At 41.6% G+C, this 18,753-nt stretch overlaps 3 protein-coding genes across 12 annotated transcripts in view; 1 reads left to right on the top strand and 2 right to left on the bottom strand.

Moving 5' to 3' along the window:
* The window catches only part of prom1b (prominin 1 b), a 28,351-nt gene extending 24,367 nt beyond the window's left edge, over positions 1-3,984 (bottom strand). For 7 of the 10 annotated variants that reach the window (XM_026171420.1, XM_026171423.1, XM_026171419.1 and 4 more), the window contains exon 1: positions 3,414-3,983. In XM_026171420.1, coding sequence (XP_026027205.1) covers positions 3,414-3,684 — 271 coding nt within the window. In that variant the 5' untranslated portion in view covers positions 3,685-3,983. Of the gene's footprint in view, positions 1-3,413 lie in introns of all 10 variants that reach the window. The other 3 variants (XM_026171417.1, XM_026171416.1, XM_026171426.1) reach the window with 2 other exon arrangements.
* Positions 3,985-5,129: 1,145 nt separating this feature from the next.
* On the bottom strand, positions 5,130-15,309 carry tapt1b (transmembrane anterior posterior transformation 1b). The gene is made up of 14 exons (XM_026171427.1): positions 15,076-15,309; positions 12,696-12,826; positions 12,479-12,597; positions 12,070-12,232; positions 11,830-11,965; positions 11,310-11,407; positions 11,143-11,212; positions 10,889-10,969; positions 10,587-10,696; positions 8,580-8,639; positions 7,639-7,707; positions 7,473-7,549; positions 7,207-7,379; positions 5,130-7,127 (listed from the first exon to the last, which is right to left on the bottom strand). The coding sequence occupies exons 1-14, from the start codon at positions 15,245-15,247 to the stop codon at positions 6,874-6,876; spliced, it is 1,713 nt and encodes a 570-aa protein (XP_026027212.1). The 5' UTR covers positions 15,248-15,309; the 3' UTR covers positions 5,130-6,873.
* A 1,397-nt stretch (positions 15,310-16,706) lies between these two features.
* clrn2 (clarin 2) lies at positions 16,707-17,905 on the top strand. The gene is made up of 3 exons (XM_026169370.1): positions 16,707-16,959; positions 17,374-17,553; positions 17,637-17,905. The coding sequence occupies exons 1-3, from the start codon at positions 16,707-16,709 to the stop codon at positions 17,903-17,905; spliced, it is 702 nt and encodes a 233-aa protein (XP_026025155.1).
* The last annotated feature ends 848 nt before the right edge of the window (positions 17,906-18,753 follow it).

Genomic DNA, 18,753 nt, shown 5'->3' on the forward strand with positions numbered 1-18,753 from the left:
AAAATGACCGAGCCGATTATTAGCCCCTCCCTCATTTATCCGCGACACCTTGAAGGCCGGTCCGTGAAAATATTGTCGGGCATAAACCGGTCCGTGGCGCAAAAAAGGGTGGAGACCGCTGATTAAGAGGACCCGAGGGAAGCTCGGAAAGCTAAGCAGAAGTTATTTGGAGAGTGACTGCCGTTGGTTGAAAAGAGTTAAAAAAAAAAAAACTTCAGTGGTGTTGCACACTATTTTATATTATTTTTTTAAAGTCATTGTTAACCCTTTAAAGCCGGTCAGAGCAGCACGCTCCGTTTTGCGTAACTATTGTTAAATCCCTGTAGAACCTGAACCGTGTAAGCTAGCGCAATAATTTGTTTTGCACATGAAACCGGAGGAGTTGTACTTACATCTGATGCCATCAGCTTGTCCTCGGTCACGGTTTCGTTCCACATATAGCTTTGCAAAAATTGCATAAAAAGCGCTTGCATGAACAAAAACATAATATTCCAGAAACACGCTTTGCCGTTCCTATCAGCTGTTCGTAACACTTCCCACAGTGAAATGATGCACATGCTGTTTTCTTTGCAAATTTGCATCATAGGATTGTTTTTTGTTTTTCCTGCAGTATATAAAAATTGCTGTATCTCCAAAATAAAACTATGAAGACACTCAAAATAAATTTCCTGTGGTGGGAAACTATTTTTTGCAACTTTATTGTATTTAAAGTTTTGAGGGATAAACCTCTTAAACTTCTCCAAGTAGAAATATATGTAAACAAAACAAAAGCGATTTTCAAATTTTTTTGTAGTTTATTGCACTTTTTTGAATTTTATGTAATTACTATGCACTTAATGCATACATATTATTAAAATATGGGCTATAACAGTTGTATTGATGTATAGCAACTTGAAATGCTCCCACAAATGGCACTACAGCATGTAAAAAAAAATAAATAAAAATAATATAAGCTCTGGTGGACTTGGTTCTATAGTAGGTCTTAAAGGGTTAAATAAATATCGTCAAATAATCGTGATCTCAATTTCAGTGAAAATAATCGTGATTATCATTTTTGCCATAATCGAGCAGCCCTACTGCTGATTCCAGGTCTTTTTGTAGCTCTCCACAAGTGGTCCTTGGCTCATAGACAACTCTTCTGATATTTGTTTTCACTCTTCTGTCCCAAATCTTGCAGGGAGTAGCTGGTCATGGCAATTTCATAGTGAAATTATGTTCTTTTCACTTCCTGATTACGGCCCCAACAGTGCTCACGGAGAGAGCTCATTAGTTTTACCCATAATGACATATTTCTTGTATGATACCTTAGTAATGAGACAGCTTTTTATGGCACTTCAGATAGGATTGAACCAGGTGGCCAATCAATATCATTTATGTAAGTACTGACAAATTTCAGCTGGTGTCATGACTTTCCATGTCCTTTTCTCTGTCATTTCTCATTATTACACATAATTTATGTACATCTATGGTTTGATTTCATTGCATGTGTGGGCTGGATGGGTTGTTACAGACATCTTGTGAGAATTTCCTTTAGAAATATATTTACGTGTTCAATAATTTTTCCCCTACTGTAAGCTTGAAATTGGAAGCTTTAGAAGCAAATGAACAAAACATATATATGGCACCTTCTTCTGATTTAATGTTCATAACAGTTTTGCTTGACAGTGTTGCATTCACCACAAATGAACACATGCACCTGCCACTGTCTACCAGGCTCAGGTCGTGTAAAGCATTTATACATATACGTACAGGGAGATGATGTGGCATCCAGGTGGGCTACCTGTGTGTGTGATAGTGAGTCATACTGGAATGGAATAGCAGCATATGGTGCAGCGGATTAAGGTATTATGCTGTGATGCAGGTGACTGGGAAAGCTTCCCTTAATCGCAGATCTGCTAATTGATTAGCCAGCCAGCGGCCCTAACCCTGGACACCGAAATGGCAGCAACTTAAAACCTTCAATCCAATTGCTGTGTGTCATCAACCAACGTGACCACCCATAGTTGCACATACAACACATAAACAAACTGTTTTTGATGGGATGTGATCACTGGATTACTTACTGGCCTTCATCACAAAGACAACAGAGCAACATACATTGTTTTTATTGATCCTGTGATCACCTATGAATCACCTGGAGCATGGGCTTGCAGGAGATCATTCATGACAGCTACGGATCCCTTTAAGCTGCTCAACAATCGCATATCATCACAGCATACCACCCCCTTTGTGCTCTTTGAGTTTGAGGGATTTTAATTTTTTTTTTTCTTTGGGGGGGGGGGGGGGGGCAGCAGTGTTAAAATTAGATAACGATGACATGGCACAGGTTTACCTCTGGGTTTAGGGTTACAGACACAGCAGCACAGCACAAATAACTCGCGCCACAGCAGCCTTGTTGAGGTTATTACTGTTTATTTGGACTTTGCCATTTGGTTTATGACGTACAACAGTCCAGTCAGGTCCCCGACCTCTAAGCCAAGTGAGTGATTTGTGAGCTGCCTGACGTTCAATGCCTTAAAACAAATCATGGCATCAACGTGGGCAGTGAGGAGAATCAAAGTCTAAAAATAAATGTCTTTGTTTAATCAGGATATATATATTTTTAGATTCTCACATTAATTATAGCTTGTGTGGACCCAGACCTTTAAATGGAAAAACAATGGTCCACTTTTTTTCTTTTTTACTTACTTGCTTTAATATTGAAATGCATATCAATATTTTTCTTTCATGTAAAAATATGTTTAATATAGCTGTATCTATTTATAATTAGTTTTTTTTAAATGTGGTTGAATTTACCCAATCAGAAAACATTTTTTTTGATTTTCAAATGGATAAAAATACGAGAAAAATCCATAGACATCTATTAAGTAAGGTTATGCAAACGAATTAGCTTATTCATATGCAGACTAATAGAGTTTCATCCCTGAAAGCCTGCTTTCAGCCAAGAGAAACCCTGCATACACACATTCTCAATTGTACACTTTTCCACCACAATTGCACACTTATTGCACACAATAAAGTATCTCTCTGTCTCATGTCCTGTGATTGTGACTGTGATTACACTGACAAGTAATGCACTTCTTACATAAATGGACTGTGGACTTGTATTTCATATATAGACAGATATGCATAAACATATGTATACTGAGCATCTGTACAGCAGCATCTGGATGACAAGTAAGGTTGAGTCAAGTTTGTGGTCATAACGAGTTCTGCTGCTGTAAATAACAGATTATAAACCGGGTGCTAAAAATACTTGCTGAACTTTCTCCTCAGGTAGCCTAATTAAATGTGATTGGTCGCACCTGTTCGAGCCGCACTAACGTTGAAGTTGAACTAGGCCACGGTGGTGCACCGTAAAGACAACGTCCTGGGAATAGGAAACACGGGTGGGGAGGTGTCGGTAATCTCACCTTTGGGAAAGGGGTTCGGCTGAATGATGTAGAGAAACGCGTGGACCATATGGAAGAGGATCCCCATGCTCCCTGGCTCGTAATAAGCGTGGGTGTCGTAAACCGCCGCGGGTACAAACCCAAAATCCAGCGGCTCCACCGGCGGAGGTGAGCGCTCTCTGCGGGAGTCCGACCGGACCTCAGCCGGTACCGCGCCCCTCTCATCCGCCTGCTCTTCGCTGCCTGTGGCCCCCCAGCAGAGCAGCAGCACGAGCCAGCGTGTCCACAGCATGGCTCCCCAAGGTCCTACTCGGTTTCCAAAAAAAAAAAAAAAAGTATGAGGGGGAAAGGAAACACAAAACTGGAGGGAGAAGGGGGGTGACACCTGTCCCTCCGGGTGGTGTTTTTTTATCCCCACACCGCAAAAACAACCGTCCTAAGGAAAAGTTTTAAAAACAACATCCAATGGTCGCAGGAGTAGCAGCCGTTAGCTACGGGTTTCCCGGTACGGAGTCATCACCGACATCTTCCCGGGGCTCCGGCGGCCGAAGACGAGCGCTCACACATTCTCACCGGCTTCGTCCTGCGAGCAGCCTAATCTCGCGTGCACGTAAAAGGCTCGAGCACGCTCGCGCGCGTTTGAAAGCTGGTCGGGAGCATCTGTGGCGCGCGACACCGCTCTGACCAGCCACCTGTCACCCTCTCTCTCTCTCTCTCATCCCCAGGTGTACTGTTCAAGCAGAGGTTCAGAGAGGGTCAGCTGAGCACGCCCGCTGACTTCACAACAGGAAACCAAAAGGTGGATTTAAGCAGGCTGTTTGTTTGTCCAGGACAGAGTCAATACAGTAAAATATAACGAGGTGTGGAGATTTTTGTTAACTAAAAATAACAAAATGAGTGAATAAAAACCAAAAATGTTTAAAAAAAAAAAAATCATAAATCTTGCCTCTGCTATTCATACTAATGTCTTACTATTTGGCTTTGTTTGTGTTCTTTTTCTCTCAGGAATTAAAATTCTGCTTCCAACATCTGAGCCAATAACGCAACTGGTATAAATTTTGAGCTTTTTGACCCTGCAGTTGATCCAACAATCATCATTTTGAAGGGTTTGGTTCATGGGGAGATATTTTTGTGTATGAACGTGTTTCAAGCTTGATACATTTAGTCTGAGCCTGCTAAAGTAGCTTTGCATGATTCAGAAGTTCAGAATAATCTTGTTTTAAATACTGTTTGACTTGGCTACACCTTGGGCCTCTGTGAGTAAAAGTGAGTCTGGACACTTAGCAGTTGTCTGTTAGATAGTTCAGCAACGGGAACATCTGGCAAAAGATGCAAGGTTTGACTTGGCAAGAAAGTGTGGAAACAAAGCATTGAGTTTAACGGAAACAGTATAGTCTGGTTAAGCCTTTAAAAACCGCTTTGATGGCTTCATGAGTAAGTGCTCTCTTTCGTCCTCTCTCATCTCACATGCAGCTTTTATGTGGCACCGGATGGGTTAAATGTGGAAAAACCTGAAATATGTCGACACAATCAGGGATGTCGTGTAGCCAGACCATTTATGTGAGCTGGACCTTTGGCAAAAAGCCCCCACCCTACCCCTGTGTGTGATGACATACACCCCCTCTAAATGTCCATTCAAGGGGAACAGTGGGCTGCAGTGTTTGCCTGGTTAACAGGGAGGGCATCGACTCCTTTCACTGAAAAGCATGCGCGCACACACAAAATCACACCAGAAACTTACAAAACAGTCTTGTTTTATTCTCCTTCTACCACGTAAGGAGATACATTACACGAATGAGCTGTACATGGAAGAGAAGAAAAAAAAAACTCATACACTGTCCGTTTTTAGGTAGAGATCCATCCACATGCTGAAAAATACCTCACATATGACACACACACACACTAATGCTGCATTCACACTCCTCCTTCCAGCAGTATACAGCTATTTTTTTCCACTGTACGGACCATGATCCTGTAGTGAGACTGGACTTGGCCCCTGGCTGTGCCCCTCATGGACCCTCACTAGTCTCAGTTAAGATAAAAAATCTTGTTCAACAGTTGGGTCTATAATTTGTATAAGTATTGCATAAAAATGTCTCTAATTCCCAAACGGTTAATGGATCATTTTTGTAAATCCCCTTGAACTGAGGTTTGAAGTCTGCACTTCAGTCACATCTTCACTGTTTGATTTAAATCCACTCAAACTACAAAAACTGTGTCACTGTCCAGCAAATTAAGGACCGAACTGTGCCTGATCAGTTTTTAGTCCTGCGTTCCTCCTGCTCAGACCTTTGAGTCAAAGATGTAGCAAGTCCAAGTTGCAATTCTCTTTCCACGCAGCCAGAACCCATCCTTGTAATAACTCTTTACTTCCTTCCCCAGAAAAATCTTAATCCATCGTTTTGCATAAAAAGATATAAACTAGCTTCAACACAGAAAACCTGCACTTTGTTCATTGACAAGCTAGTTTTGGCCTGGATTATGAAGAAATCAGCATACAATGAAGCATTTCATGTGATTTTCACATCCACTCTCACTCAGATAGCGAGGAATGAGAAAACATGTCAGATCAGTTTCCAACATCAAAAAGCAAACAGAAGAAAATGTTATATGGCTGTGATGTGTCGCCACTATTATCTGTAGGCCACATGCTTCAATGAAAAAGGTACAAATTAAGCACATAAATAAGTCACACCTGTCAGGCCTGGTAGGCCATCTCAAAATAAATACAAATCTGCACCATCATCTCAGTGCTTTAAGGTAATACCAACACAAATGACATTAAGCCTTCCAACTTTTTATATCTCTTAAGTTACCAAACCAAACATTACAACTGAAGCTGATGCAGCCAAGCAAAGCCATTCTTAGTGTCACTGCTGCCATATTTAACCTGCTGGGACTGCAACTCACCTCATCACCTCAGATCAACCTCTGTGTGTGTGTGTTAGAGCTTCTGTCTGCAGAATAACTTCATGATTTGAATCCTTCCATGTGATTGTGATTCAATTTAGAAAAAAGATTTGAAACCTGTCATAAAAACTTCATTTCAAATATCATCAGCCGTTTTTTTTTGGAATAATTAAAAAAAACTAGTAAAAACTTTTGTTCTTTCTAAAAACAGCTTCTTACTGATTGTGCTTCTGAACACACGTGATTTGACATACGCAGATTTCTCTCTGTAGTCTGCTCCTCCCGTGTTTTACATGCTGTCTTCATCAGCGAGTGCGTCACCGCCAGGCCTCTGACCCAGTGCCAGAGCCCGCTTGGCTCATCAGACACACGCAGGACCAGCTGGAAACGTCTGATGCCACCTCGGATGCTTGTAGTAACAGCTTTATGCCTTTGCTGGTTTTGTCAGTCAATAAATAAATAAATACTTGAGGGGTCAGGTGCACAAAAGTAAGTACGGTCTGAGCATGCTCCATGACCCATGTCTGATCCCTGAACCCTGTAGTGTTGCCAGGATTGCTACACTGGTCCTTCAGTCTATTCGGTTGCCACAGATGGTGAAGCGATCTATCTCCAGCAGGTCTTTCTTTGGTGGTCGGTGTGCAAGTCCGCCTCCTTCCAGTCCCGTGTCAGCGTTGATGATTTTGTCATCGTCCTCCTCGTCAGGAGTCGTCAGGAATGTGTCTGAGTCACTCTTCGGGAAGGAGGGGGCAGCGTTTTCTGCTGTGTTGGTGGGCTGACAGATGTCTGACGGCAGAGAAGTTTCTCCTTTGTCAGCTGTGGATTCTGTTATAAAGCAAGTTAAGAGTTTTTAGCAGCAGTTAAACTCAGGAAAAGAGACAGTGAGACAGAGTGACTGAGCTACCTTGCTGCGGTGAAACGTGAACATGTTTTGTCCGGTGAGCTCTAGAGTTTGCACGGCTGGAGGCGACAGAAGGCGGAGGGTTAAAGAGCTTTTCCTCCATATTGGCCTCTTTGACAAACACACAGGAAGTTCCCAGGAGAACGATACTGTTGAGAACCTTCAGAGTGATCATCCTGCTCACACAGACAGGCAAAAGTCACGTGAACATGAAAACAAACAGTGTCAAGAAAATAATCAAAAATGATGAAGACATGTTGGCCAATTACCCCAAGTAAAACAGCAGCACACACATAAACGAGAGCGACCCCTGGATCTTCACTGAGCTGGTCACCACTCTGATCAGCTGAAAAAAACATCGTCACATTTATAAGCAAGCAAACATGGGAGCAAACATCTCAATATCAAAAGCCATCCTGTGAAAGAACGACTGACCAGCAGCGCTAAAGGAAGCGGGATGAAGCCCATTCTCCTGGATACTGAGTCACTGTAGTCTGTGTACGCCTGGAGACACAGTTAACACATTGTTATGTAAAACATCAACAAGCAGCACAGTTTTACTCATGGATAACTCAGTCCATTCTTTTAATGAAATCATAAGCTAAAAATCAGGAAAAACTGCTGGATGTGCTTTCAACACGTTCCTCATTCACTGTTTAAACGTTACTCACCGACTGATGGATCAGAATCAATAATTATCAGATGTTATGATCAGAGGTGAATAGCAATAACAGAAAAGGACATATGCACAACACCGTCATCAGTGTATCATGCTGCAACTGAATCAAGGTGTATGAGGCAGGGCTACTGGCAATGGTGGATGCTGGCACGCATGTCTGAGCTCTTCTGAGTGTGGTGGAAATGTGACCGGACAGAGGTACCAAGATGAGGCGCCCCAACCTGCACCGGTGCCATTCTTGCGGCAGCAACCCACCCTACAGCTGTTACCGGCACACAGTGGCCAGTAGATCAGGAGCATGTCCTGGCGCCAGTCAGGATTTAGTCCCAAAAGGTCTCCTACTGAGCATGCCGGGGACATGCTGTGTTGAAATTCATGAGAGGCAGCCGCAACAAGTAAGCAGTGCACAGCTGCAGCCTGCACTCAGGAATGGAGAGACATCCCTCAACTTACTCAGGCACTGAATATGCAGTCCAGGCCATACCTTGTATTATAGTGAGGGTTTATGAAATCTATTCAAAACGCTAACCTGCCTTTTGTTTTTGGACTAGTATATATAATAAAAAAAGAGGAAATAAGATGATATGTAGTGTCATACAGAAGAAAATGTTGTCTTTCATTAGAGAAAACACAAACAGCACCTTGTCCTTTTATTTGTATTTTCCTAAATTACTGTGATTTGAGCCGCTTCACTCACATTTTTCTGCCGACTGCTGACTAGGTCAAAGGCGAGGCTGGCTCTGTATTCCCCGTATACCTGAGACAGAGACAACGTGTCAACCGATACAAGAGAAACATCAAAATATAAAACAAATAAGCTACTGAGTAGAGCGCCTGCCTTGTCGTGGTGACGTAACAAATGTTAACTTGTTTACTGCAAGTCTCATAATTGGTTTACCTGCTTGTTCTTTACTGTGGTGCATGAATGCGACGTGAAAGCACAGTAAAGGTAAATTCATGAAGCCGAAAAGAAGCAAAAATGTGTGTGTGCGGATTAAACGTGGATTAGTATGGACTCACAGGTACTTGAACACTTACAATGTGAGTGAGGTTTGTGTGATTAGGTTTGACAGTTTGGGGATAAAGGGGTTAATCCCTTCCTGTGGGGCTGCTTTCTGTTACATAAGCATAGTTACAACTCGTTGGAGGAAAATCAAAGAGAAAGGCGACTCATGAGGGAAGGAAGTGAGAAATTGATAAGGAAAAAATGGGCCTGCTGACGGTTTCTCTTGCAGGTGGATGATTCTCTAACAGTATAACAATAGTGCTAAAGAGACCAACAAAGTGAAAATACACAGATTTGTAAATCATGAAATACTACAATATAACATATTTTATATGGGTCAAGTGACCAGAACTCTAATCCTGTTATTGTTCTAGATCATCTTAATTTGAGGTCCATATGGTAAATACTAAATATTTTACCTATTATGTTTTGAAACACAAAACTAGATTTAACATGTATATAACCCTAAACATGACAGAAAAATATGCACCATCATTTCAGTTCCTTAAAGTAATTTCTATCACTGCTGTTAGTTTTGCTGTGAGATCACAACATTGTAAAATGGGTTACACTGTTTGAATGGTGAAGTTTGTTTCTTCAATTGAAAACAGTGGAAGCATTTTCACTTGGATCAGTGTGCATTAAACTAAGCTCTTGCCATAGGACCATATATCAAATCTAAAATAGAGCAGATCAAACTTAGTTGCTGCTATGCGTGTTAGCCTGTTAGTGTGGCATCATTACATTACTCACTGTAAGCATTTTTCCTGCATATACAACTGAAATTCTGCACATTACTCTCAAATTTGTTTTGTTGACCGCTTAGTTGGCTTTCTTTTCTGATGCAACTATTGTCAAAGCACAGATTCTCTCTGATGTTAAGTAATATACAGGTTGTACTGACCATGGTGTCACAGGTCCAACCCCTTCATATCCCCAGTTACTGCCTGGAGAAACCTTGTGTCAGGTTAAACTGGCCATCTGCGAGGCTGTGTCTGTACTCCCCATATACTAAATCTAACCTCACAGGTATGACACGTTTTCCAAAAGATCCCTGACGTCCTTTGAAGAGAAATGCCCATAACTGAGGAAAAAGAAGCTCTAAAACTTAATTATCATAGTGCACTGGTTTTTCTCTGTACACTGCAGCAGATGTTTAATGATGCCAAGAATATATAAATAAAACTGCAGCCCATTTCTAAGTTCAGCTGATACATGGTGACACTATACCAATATTTAGATGTGCTTATATGCGCAAAAGCACATCCAAATGTAGAAAGTAATAGATCTAAGACATAAATGAGAAAATATCCCATTAAAATGTTTTTTATACCTAGAATAGTGACACTCCCCACTAATCTTTTCCACACAAATATCTGAACTGTGTTGAAGCTGATAGACAACTGTCCACAATTTTAATTGTATTAATAATCTTTTAAGCTTATTTCCCATTTTATGGTGATTTATTCCAAGTTTTTCCACATCGGAGCTTGCTAAGACTGTCAGATGTTCATTCTAACTAACAGATTTATTTTATCTGATTTAAACTGTGTTTCTCATTGTACTGAATTGCTGTTGGGTGAACATGATAGAATAGTTCAATAGTTCTAACTAATGTGTTTCTCCTCTAGTTGCCAAACACTCAACTGCACTTTAACCAAGTTAATAAACCGTCAAACGTACAGAGAAAGGACTTACATCAGCACTGATGTCATTGAATTTGGTGATAAAGGCGTGCTTGACAACATCCACGGCAACCTCTGAGGCTATCACCATGACTACATCAGGAAACAGCACCCACAAGTGGTCTGACAACAAACACATTGAAATCTAATCAGTATAATTATTTAATCTAGTATTAGTAGTAAAAGAAAACAGTGAGCTACTTAGCAAGAGTGAAAAGACCCGATTATGAACCTAATCGGGGTACTATGATAAAGCACATCTGTATGCAGCTGTATAGCTTTCAGTACTCTTTGCAAAGCTTTGTATTAGGTTACCGGCATTCCATGAAAACTGCTCCATGTTTCTCAGACAGACGATGAGCAGGAGGATGTAGTTGGTGAACCTCTCTTTTATGTCTATGGGAAACAAACAAATCAATCCAGGATTAACCTACTTTGTGCTCACTGCAGTTGAGCTCGATTCCACATATTTACCTTGTATTAAATAATCATACTGAGATGAGGAGGCACAAAGTATTCAAAAATTTTGATTTTTGTGGAACGTAGCCAGCTGTTTTACCACCACTTACCACTGTTTGACATCTGGAAAAGGTTGTTCTTTTCAAACTTCTTAAATACACTCCCTTTGATCTCAACAAACTGCAGAAAAAAGAAAAACCCAACATAAAAACATCAGGACTGAACTGGAGATGCCGCATGTTTTAAACGGGGTAATATGTCTGTGCATAAAACTCACGTTGTTTGACATCATAATGGTGAGCAAGGACTTGTTGTGGGAGTTGAAAGCTACATTGAGAGTTGTGGCCTGAACCATGATGAGGATGGCATGAAGAACTGGATACATATTGAGGAAAAACACACATTTTCTGCACTGTAATAATACTGACGCAATGACTTTATGTTCCCTACTAGTCTGAAGTACAGCTGTTAGATTTGCTGCTGCTGATTACTTCAACTTTGATTGACTGTTTGGTTTATGAAAAAAGTTGAAGACTGGGAAGATTAAATAGCAGAGTGATGAATAACGCTTGTTTGGGATCACTGGGGGCATTTATTCTTCCAGGTCTTTCCTTTTGCCTCTAATGTGGCCTTTTTCTATCAGTTTCAAAATCTGAATTTAAGCTTTTAATTTCATTTGTTTTAAATACACTTCAGGAAAACATTTTGCTGAACGATAAAACTGATTAATGTTGCAAATCAACTTTAAACTGACTAACTTTTAACCGTTTTAATATCAGTGATGTTTTTGAGGATACAGACGTAGAGAACAGCCATGAGGAAGTGAGGAATCACGCCAATATGCGCTCTCTTCTTCTCCTTGGGTTCTGTGGCGGTCCAGTACAGAGCGTCCAGTATGTCTTGGCCAAATGATGAGAACAGGCGGTCCGCCACCTGACGACACAGGGAAGGGAAGGATGACGGGGGAGAGCTAGTCAATGTGTGGTGCAGTGTCATTAGATACTGAACTGGCCAATGAGGAAGATTACACAGTGTACCTCTAACATGTTGTAGATGATGTATAGTTTGATGACAGACTGTCCTCTGATGAGATGGTACATCATGGCGTAATCCACGTAGCTCATCATTGAGTAACACAGCACCATAATAAAGCCTTTGAGTACGTCGCACACCTGGGCTGGCTGAAGCAAGCGGGAGCCGCTAAATAACACACAAACGTCACAGACAAGGAAAATGTTCACAAGAAAATCACCAGAACAGAACAGCATAGTTGGCTGTTGCCTCAGAGCTCTGCTGCCCCCTGGAGGTCAATAATAACATTGCACTGCCTCAGACAAAGACCTTGCCCAGGGTGACAGAGCCCCCTTTAAAGTGGGACTGCAGAACATATTTATTCCTTGCACCTGTTTTATAAAATGTACTCTAATACTTATGCTTATACGTTACCTGAGACCACAACATGGCACTGTGAAGAGTCGCAACAGGGCCAGAATCACCCTGAGGGGCAACAGCGTAAACACATAGAGGAAGGCGTCCAGACAGAGGAAGAAGCCGAATGTCATCAGCTGAAAACAGGAAGAGAGGGGAGAAATACATTTATTACAACTGTGTTTATTTCATTTCATTTTTTTTCTTTAAGTGTGGGGGTGTACAGTGTGTTCACCTTCTCCAGTTCTTTGGGGATGCGGAGGCATGTGTAGACCCTCTCTCTGCGCTCGGTGTATTTGGCCTCGTTGTGTTCTAGGAAGTAACCTCTGGTGAGCTCAGTAGTTATGAATCTGACCAGAGACAGGTCTACAGATACAGACAGGAATAAATTATTATTTTTACTGTGTTTTGAATCTATCACAAACAACACTATCAACACAGCACACATAGAGGAGTCCTTACTTAATGGTAAATTCCATCAGATGAGAACTGGCTACACTAAAACCAAAACTACTCGAGCTAATCTGCTGCTGGAACCGTCTAAACTCCTCTGCTGAAGCTTAGAAACATGAACGAAGGGATTTGTTCCCATTTAGCCACAAGAGTATTAGTGAGGTTGGCCACTCGTGGTTCGATCAGGCCTGGTAGGAACTCCAGTTCATCCCAAAGGTGTTAAGGTTTGGAAAGTTAAAGCTGTTCTGGTCACTTGGTTTTATATCAACTTTTTTTATTTCACTTACATGTTTGAAGCGGCTTTAGACCTTATACTATGTTCTTTTTTTCTTTTCTTTTTTTAAATATTAGGCTCCTTTTTTACATTATATAATGACAATGCATACTCAGTATTCTGTTCAGAGTCATCTGGTTTTTCAAGTACTCATAGCATATTTTGTTCCCTTTATTTGGATAAATCCAATAATAAAAAAGAAGTCCTCTTCATTAGTATTAAAATGGACTATCATTAGCATTCATTAACATCCAGTGCTTTTATTTAGGTATTTAATCTGACTTCTAAATCAGTGCAATTTAACCTATGGTAACGATATTTTATATGCGTGAACTCAAGAAGAGCTGAGAAACAAAGTCTTTGACATCTAGCAGTCTGGAAAGGGATACAAAGCCATTTCTAAAGCTTTGGGACTCCACAGAGGCATGGTGAGAGCCATTATCCACAAATGGAGAAAACTTGGACCAGTGGTGAACCTTCCCAGGAGTGGGCAGCCAACCAATATTACTCCGAGAGCTGATCGACGGCTCATCTATGAAGTCACAAAAGAACCTGAACAATATCTGAAGAACTGCAAGCCTCACTTGGCTCAATTAAAGTCAGAGTTCATGATTCAACAATAAAAAAAGAAGAGACTGGATAAAACATGGTGGTGGTAGTGTGATGGTCTGGGGTTACTTTGCTCCTTCAGGACCTGGAAGACTTGCTGGGGTAAAAGGAAACATGAATTCTGCTCTTTACCAAAACATCCTGGAGGAGAATGTCTGGCAGTCAGTGCCCTGAAGCTCAAGAGCACTTGGAGCACTTGCCAGCTATCGCAAACGCCTGACTGCAGTTCTTGCAGTGTTATCAAGGGTGACGCAGCCATCAGGTTTAGAGGGGAATTATTTTTTCACACAAGGACACGTAGGTTTGAATAGTGTTTTTCCCTTACTGAATGAAATCATAATTTAAAATGCATGTTGTACTTACTCTCGTGAACTAAGACCAATATTAAAAAGTGTTTGATGTGAAGCAAATATGAAAAGGGCTCAAACAGTACTGTATTTTTTTCCAGCTCGGGGGGAGCTTTATAGATAAAGTTTATTTTCTGAACAAAAGGAGCAGAGTTCAAAATATGTAGGTGTTTAGCAACCAAGAATGGTCAAAAAAATCTTTATCCAGTTGCATTAAAAATAGCAATATTGAGTATATACATAAGAAGACCGCGAGTGCACCTTCTGAATTCACAGAGAAAGAAAAGTGCATAAAATTTAGAAACAGCTGAGCTTTATGGAAGGGATGTACACGCTTTCTAATAAACAAATCTTACTAGAATAAACCACAACAATTTATGTTGCCAATCATCTGAAAACACATGGCCTTTTTTTCTTCTTCTTGCAACTGGGTCAAAAATGATTGCCGTAAGCATTACGTTGAGCAATCTTTCAAGTCAACACGGGTGTCTGTGCACCTATGGCTCACACGGTGTCCACCGACTCATCCGAGTGCGCCTGTGCAGAGAACCAAACCGCACGAGAAGCCAACTGGCTGACCTGGACTTTCTGCATGATCACATGCAGTACTGCTGTCTTACTAACAGTCAGAAATCCTCCTGCTAGGTTTAATTTGGATGCAATCACACAATTGTGCCACCTGCTCGTTACTTTACTCCAGCTCAGTTTCTCACAAACAGCTGCTGAGGCTGCCTGCAGCTACATCCCCACAACATGTGCAAACTCGGAGCAAGCCCCGATAAGCTGCAGAAGCTCAGTTGATATTTTACATGCCTTCTCGAGAAACTCTACAAAAAACACCCTACAGCCGCCGTAAACAATAATTATCTCAGCTGCTAGCTAGCGCTGTCAAACTGGGAGTCAGCGCCTGTGGAAACGAAGCTAGCTCTCACCTGACAGGTTGCTCTTCTTTCCCCTGCTAGCGCCATTTTTATCGTTAAATCCCAGCGTCTCCGTGACTCCGTCTTTCTCCTTATTCTTCCCCGCTGTGGCAGCCTTCTTCTCCCTCTCGCTGTCCTCCTTCTCCTTCTCTTCACCCAGACCTGTCGACAGCGCCTCCGCCATCTTCGCCAAACGAAAGTTTCAGGCCTCTGCTGCCTGGGAAACTGACGGTCAGACGTCATCACGCACTGCAGGTTGTTCAACTCACCGGCAGATGTCGCCAAAGCCCTGAGATTATTTGCCGCACATTATTTATTTTTCCCCTTTCTCAGTTTATAATCCCACGAAGCTAAAAACATTAAAAAGACTGTATAAAATGACACAACTATCAGCTTACGTTTCATTATAACCTATTCAACTGAGAAAGACTGTGAATGAACAAAATAAAACATACAAAGCTGATTGAGTTTTTATTACCGTGTATGCAATAGATTCACTATCATCATAACCCTTTTCCAATTGCACCTATAGGCAATTAGGCAATTAGTTGTGTGAAAGTAACAGAAACACACACACAAATGTGTTCAATATTTAAGGAATTTGCTGATTTGCGTGGTTCTGCTCTTCTTATATATCGCTGCAGCCAACACATCTCAAGAGACACAACTTTTACTTTGAAGGCGGACTCTGGCGGACCATTACACCACTAGCAAGAAGGTGACACAAGGCAGGATGAATTCATGCTTTCATGTCTTTTATGCCCATTTCGGACCCTGCCATCTTGATGTCACAGCAGAAATCAAAACCCATGAAACAAGGCAACCTTTTCTAATCTCCTGTTGTGCAGTTTTGGTGAGCCCATGTGACTTTCCGGACAGAAAAGCCCCTGGTGCAGTCTTCTGCTGCTCTAGACCATCTGGTTTGTGTTCAGAGATGCTCTTCTGCGTACCTTGGATGCAACCAGTAGATCAACAGTAGATCTACAATCTTCGGTTTTGAACACATCTCATCTTGAAGAAATTTCTTCAAATTTGCCAAAAGCATACACTTGGACCACAAACAATTTAATATTTGGAAGTCAAAGGTCAAAGTCATCAAGTCTTTATGTCTTCTTAATTTCAGCAATGCCTTGAAGGTAAGAGGTCGAAACACAAAGATGGGGACCAATAAACCCTGGTGGTAGCTAATAGTCCACGCTGACCTTCAGGCTCTGGGACATAACGAACCACATCTGTCATAATTAAGCACTGGTACATGATTTTTAAAGCTGTAACCAGAATTATAGGTCACCGCTTAGATGTCTGCATGCAAAAGCCGAGCAACAAAGGTTAATTAATCCCATGAATAAAGAGGAGAGTGAAAATAGGGAGAGAGACAGAGAGAGAGCAGAAACCAAGCGCGCAGCACGGATAGAGTTTCTCCCGGCGAGGGATCACTTTGACCTCCATGGATTCAGTTTCCCCTTCCTTGTGACTCACACGTCAAAGCTACACGCGACACGTTGATGCTACACAACGGTGGGAGCAACTATGATGCTTTTTCTTTTCTTTTTCTTTCTTTCTTTTTAAATTGTGGGATAAACTTATGGTGATCGCCGAGCGCGCACTGCGGTTCCTGCCTCGGGGCACCATGGGCTCGTAAGATGCCTTCTCTGTGGAAGCGGATAACATTCTCGGTGGCCTCGGCGCTCTGTATCGGCTCGGTGGTCCTCTTGGTGGTGGCTTTATCCACGGAGCGGTGGGTTACCGGGCGGATCCTCTGTAAAACCGGGGTGGAGATAGTGAATGCGTCAAATCCCGAGCTGGACCAGTTCATCGGGAGCATTTATTACGGATTGTTCCAGGGAGGAAAGACCAAGAGGTGCGGGCTCGGGAACAGGCGGTCCAAAATTTACAGTAAGACGATTTCAGACTTTTAAAACTACACCGATGCTGTCTCATTAGAGTAGAACAACACGTGAGCATCACTTTTGTTTATTTTTACAGGGGGGTTCACCCTGAACTCAAACTTTGTTCTTTTAGTTGTGACATGAGTATAAAACATTTACTAAGATATGATCATAGGCCTTACAAAGAAGCTGATTCTGTGAACTCAAACCACTTTTACACTCACAAAAATCAGCGTGTGGCCTTATTTTAATGAATATACCAAAATTTTAGGGTTTGGGTAGCAAACAAAATACTAAAATTATCTAAGTTTGTTTGCTATCCACAAATTTACATAATAATGTAGAGGGTTACAGCTCTACTTTTTATACAGTCCAACAGAGCTGACAAGATGCAGTATTTGATTCTTTCTGCTCTCTCCAGTTTTCCCAAAGCTTGTGCGGACACTGAACGGGGGCCTCCACATGATGGTGATCCTGTTCCTGCTGGTGGCTGTGGGTTTCGCGCTGGTCAGTCTGTCTTTCTGCATTTACAACGCACGCAAGGTTCCATACCAGAGCATCAAAGGGCACAAGGGACTCTATCTGTGGAACTTCATCGCTGGTATGTCCGGGTTGGTATGTCTCAGATGATGCATCATTTTGTTTCTTGTCCTTTCCCTGACTTGCCTGCTCCTCTGTCTGCAGCTCTGTTTGGTGCCCTGGGTGTTCTGTGCTTCCTGGCAGCTGTCAGACACCACAGTCTGACCGAGCGAGTGGCAAACTTTAGGGAGCACCTCTTCGTCCTCGTTGTCTTGGATGACAGTCTGGACTGGTCTTTCTGGCTCGGCGTAGGCAGCATTGCAACTCACTTTGCTGTCTGTGGAGTGGTCGCGATGAGTCGTATCAAGCTGCCCAAACCGGAGATCAAAAAACCTGAAGAACCGACTGTCTCTGCTGTGGACCTGCTGTACTGAAGAATATTGTTTTTTTGCATTTTCATCACTAATGATGGACAAGCGCCAACCGTCAAAACAAAACAGTGCCAGGGCCCTGTTCCTTTGAAGCTGTAACTGAGTTTTAGGTTAATTACAGCCAAAATTATGGAGTCATAACTACATAAATTAACAAGTTGGGACTAAAGTGGCGCCTAACTCACATACAAAGCCCAGGCAAATTCGTCCTTACCTTGATGATCATGCAGCTGTTTGAAATGACTAATGTATTAGTATAAATCTGGCTTTGATGCATATGGATTTATACATTGTTATATTTGATTTTTCAGAGTAAAAGTCAAGCTTAAAAGTAAACATGCCAAATCTCATACTTTGAATGAGTGCTGCAGTGTGCAGCACAGATCCTAAAGTCAGTATGAAAATATATATATTTTTCTTTTAAATAGTCGTGTAAATAAAGTGTTAATGTGTAATCCTATGTTTGTACATCATGAATTTAATTCAGACACTTCAAAGCTCAGCAATACATGTCTGCAAAAGAGAATAGAGGGTTACATTAGTTATGTCAATCATTCACACTAGAAGAAGATTCACTCTCCTTGGTCAGTCAGTTCATGCAGGAGACAGACATCGAGATAGAAGAGATGGACTGAATGAATGAAAAAGCTGCAGAGCGTCCATCCTGAATTACACCTTTTACCGCATTCATCATCTACATATTGTTTGCAAATACATGATTATTTTCCAATCATATTTATGTGTTGACAAAGACAGAGTAGTGTCTCAAGTACGTGGTCTCTGTCAGGTCCTTTTCTGATGCTTTTTAAAATTTACTTATTTCATTTTTAAAAAGTTTTAAATGCTGAGCT

The sequence above is a fragment of the Astatotilapia calliptera genome, chromosome 6 (genome assembly GCF_900246225.1).
Source record: "Astatotilapia calliptera chromosome 6, fAstCal1.2, whole genome shotgun sequence".
In the NCBI taxonomy this organism is placed as follows: domain Eukaryota; kingdom Metazoa; phylum Chordata; class Actinopteri; order Cichliformes; family Cichlidae; genus Astatotilapia; species Astatotilapia calliptera.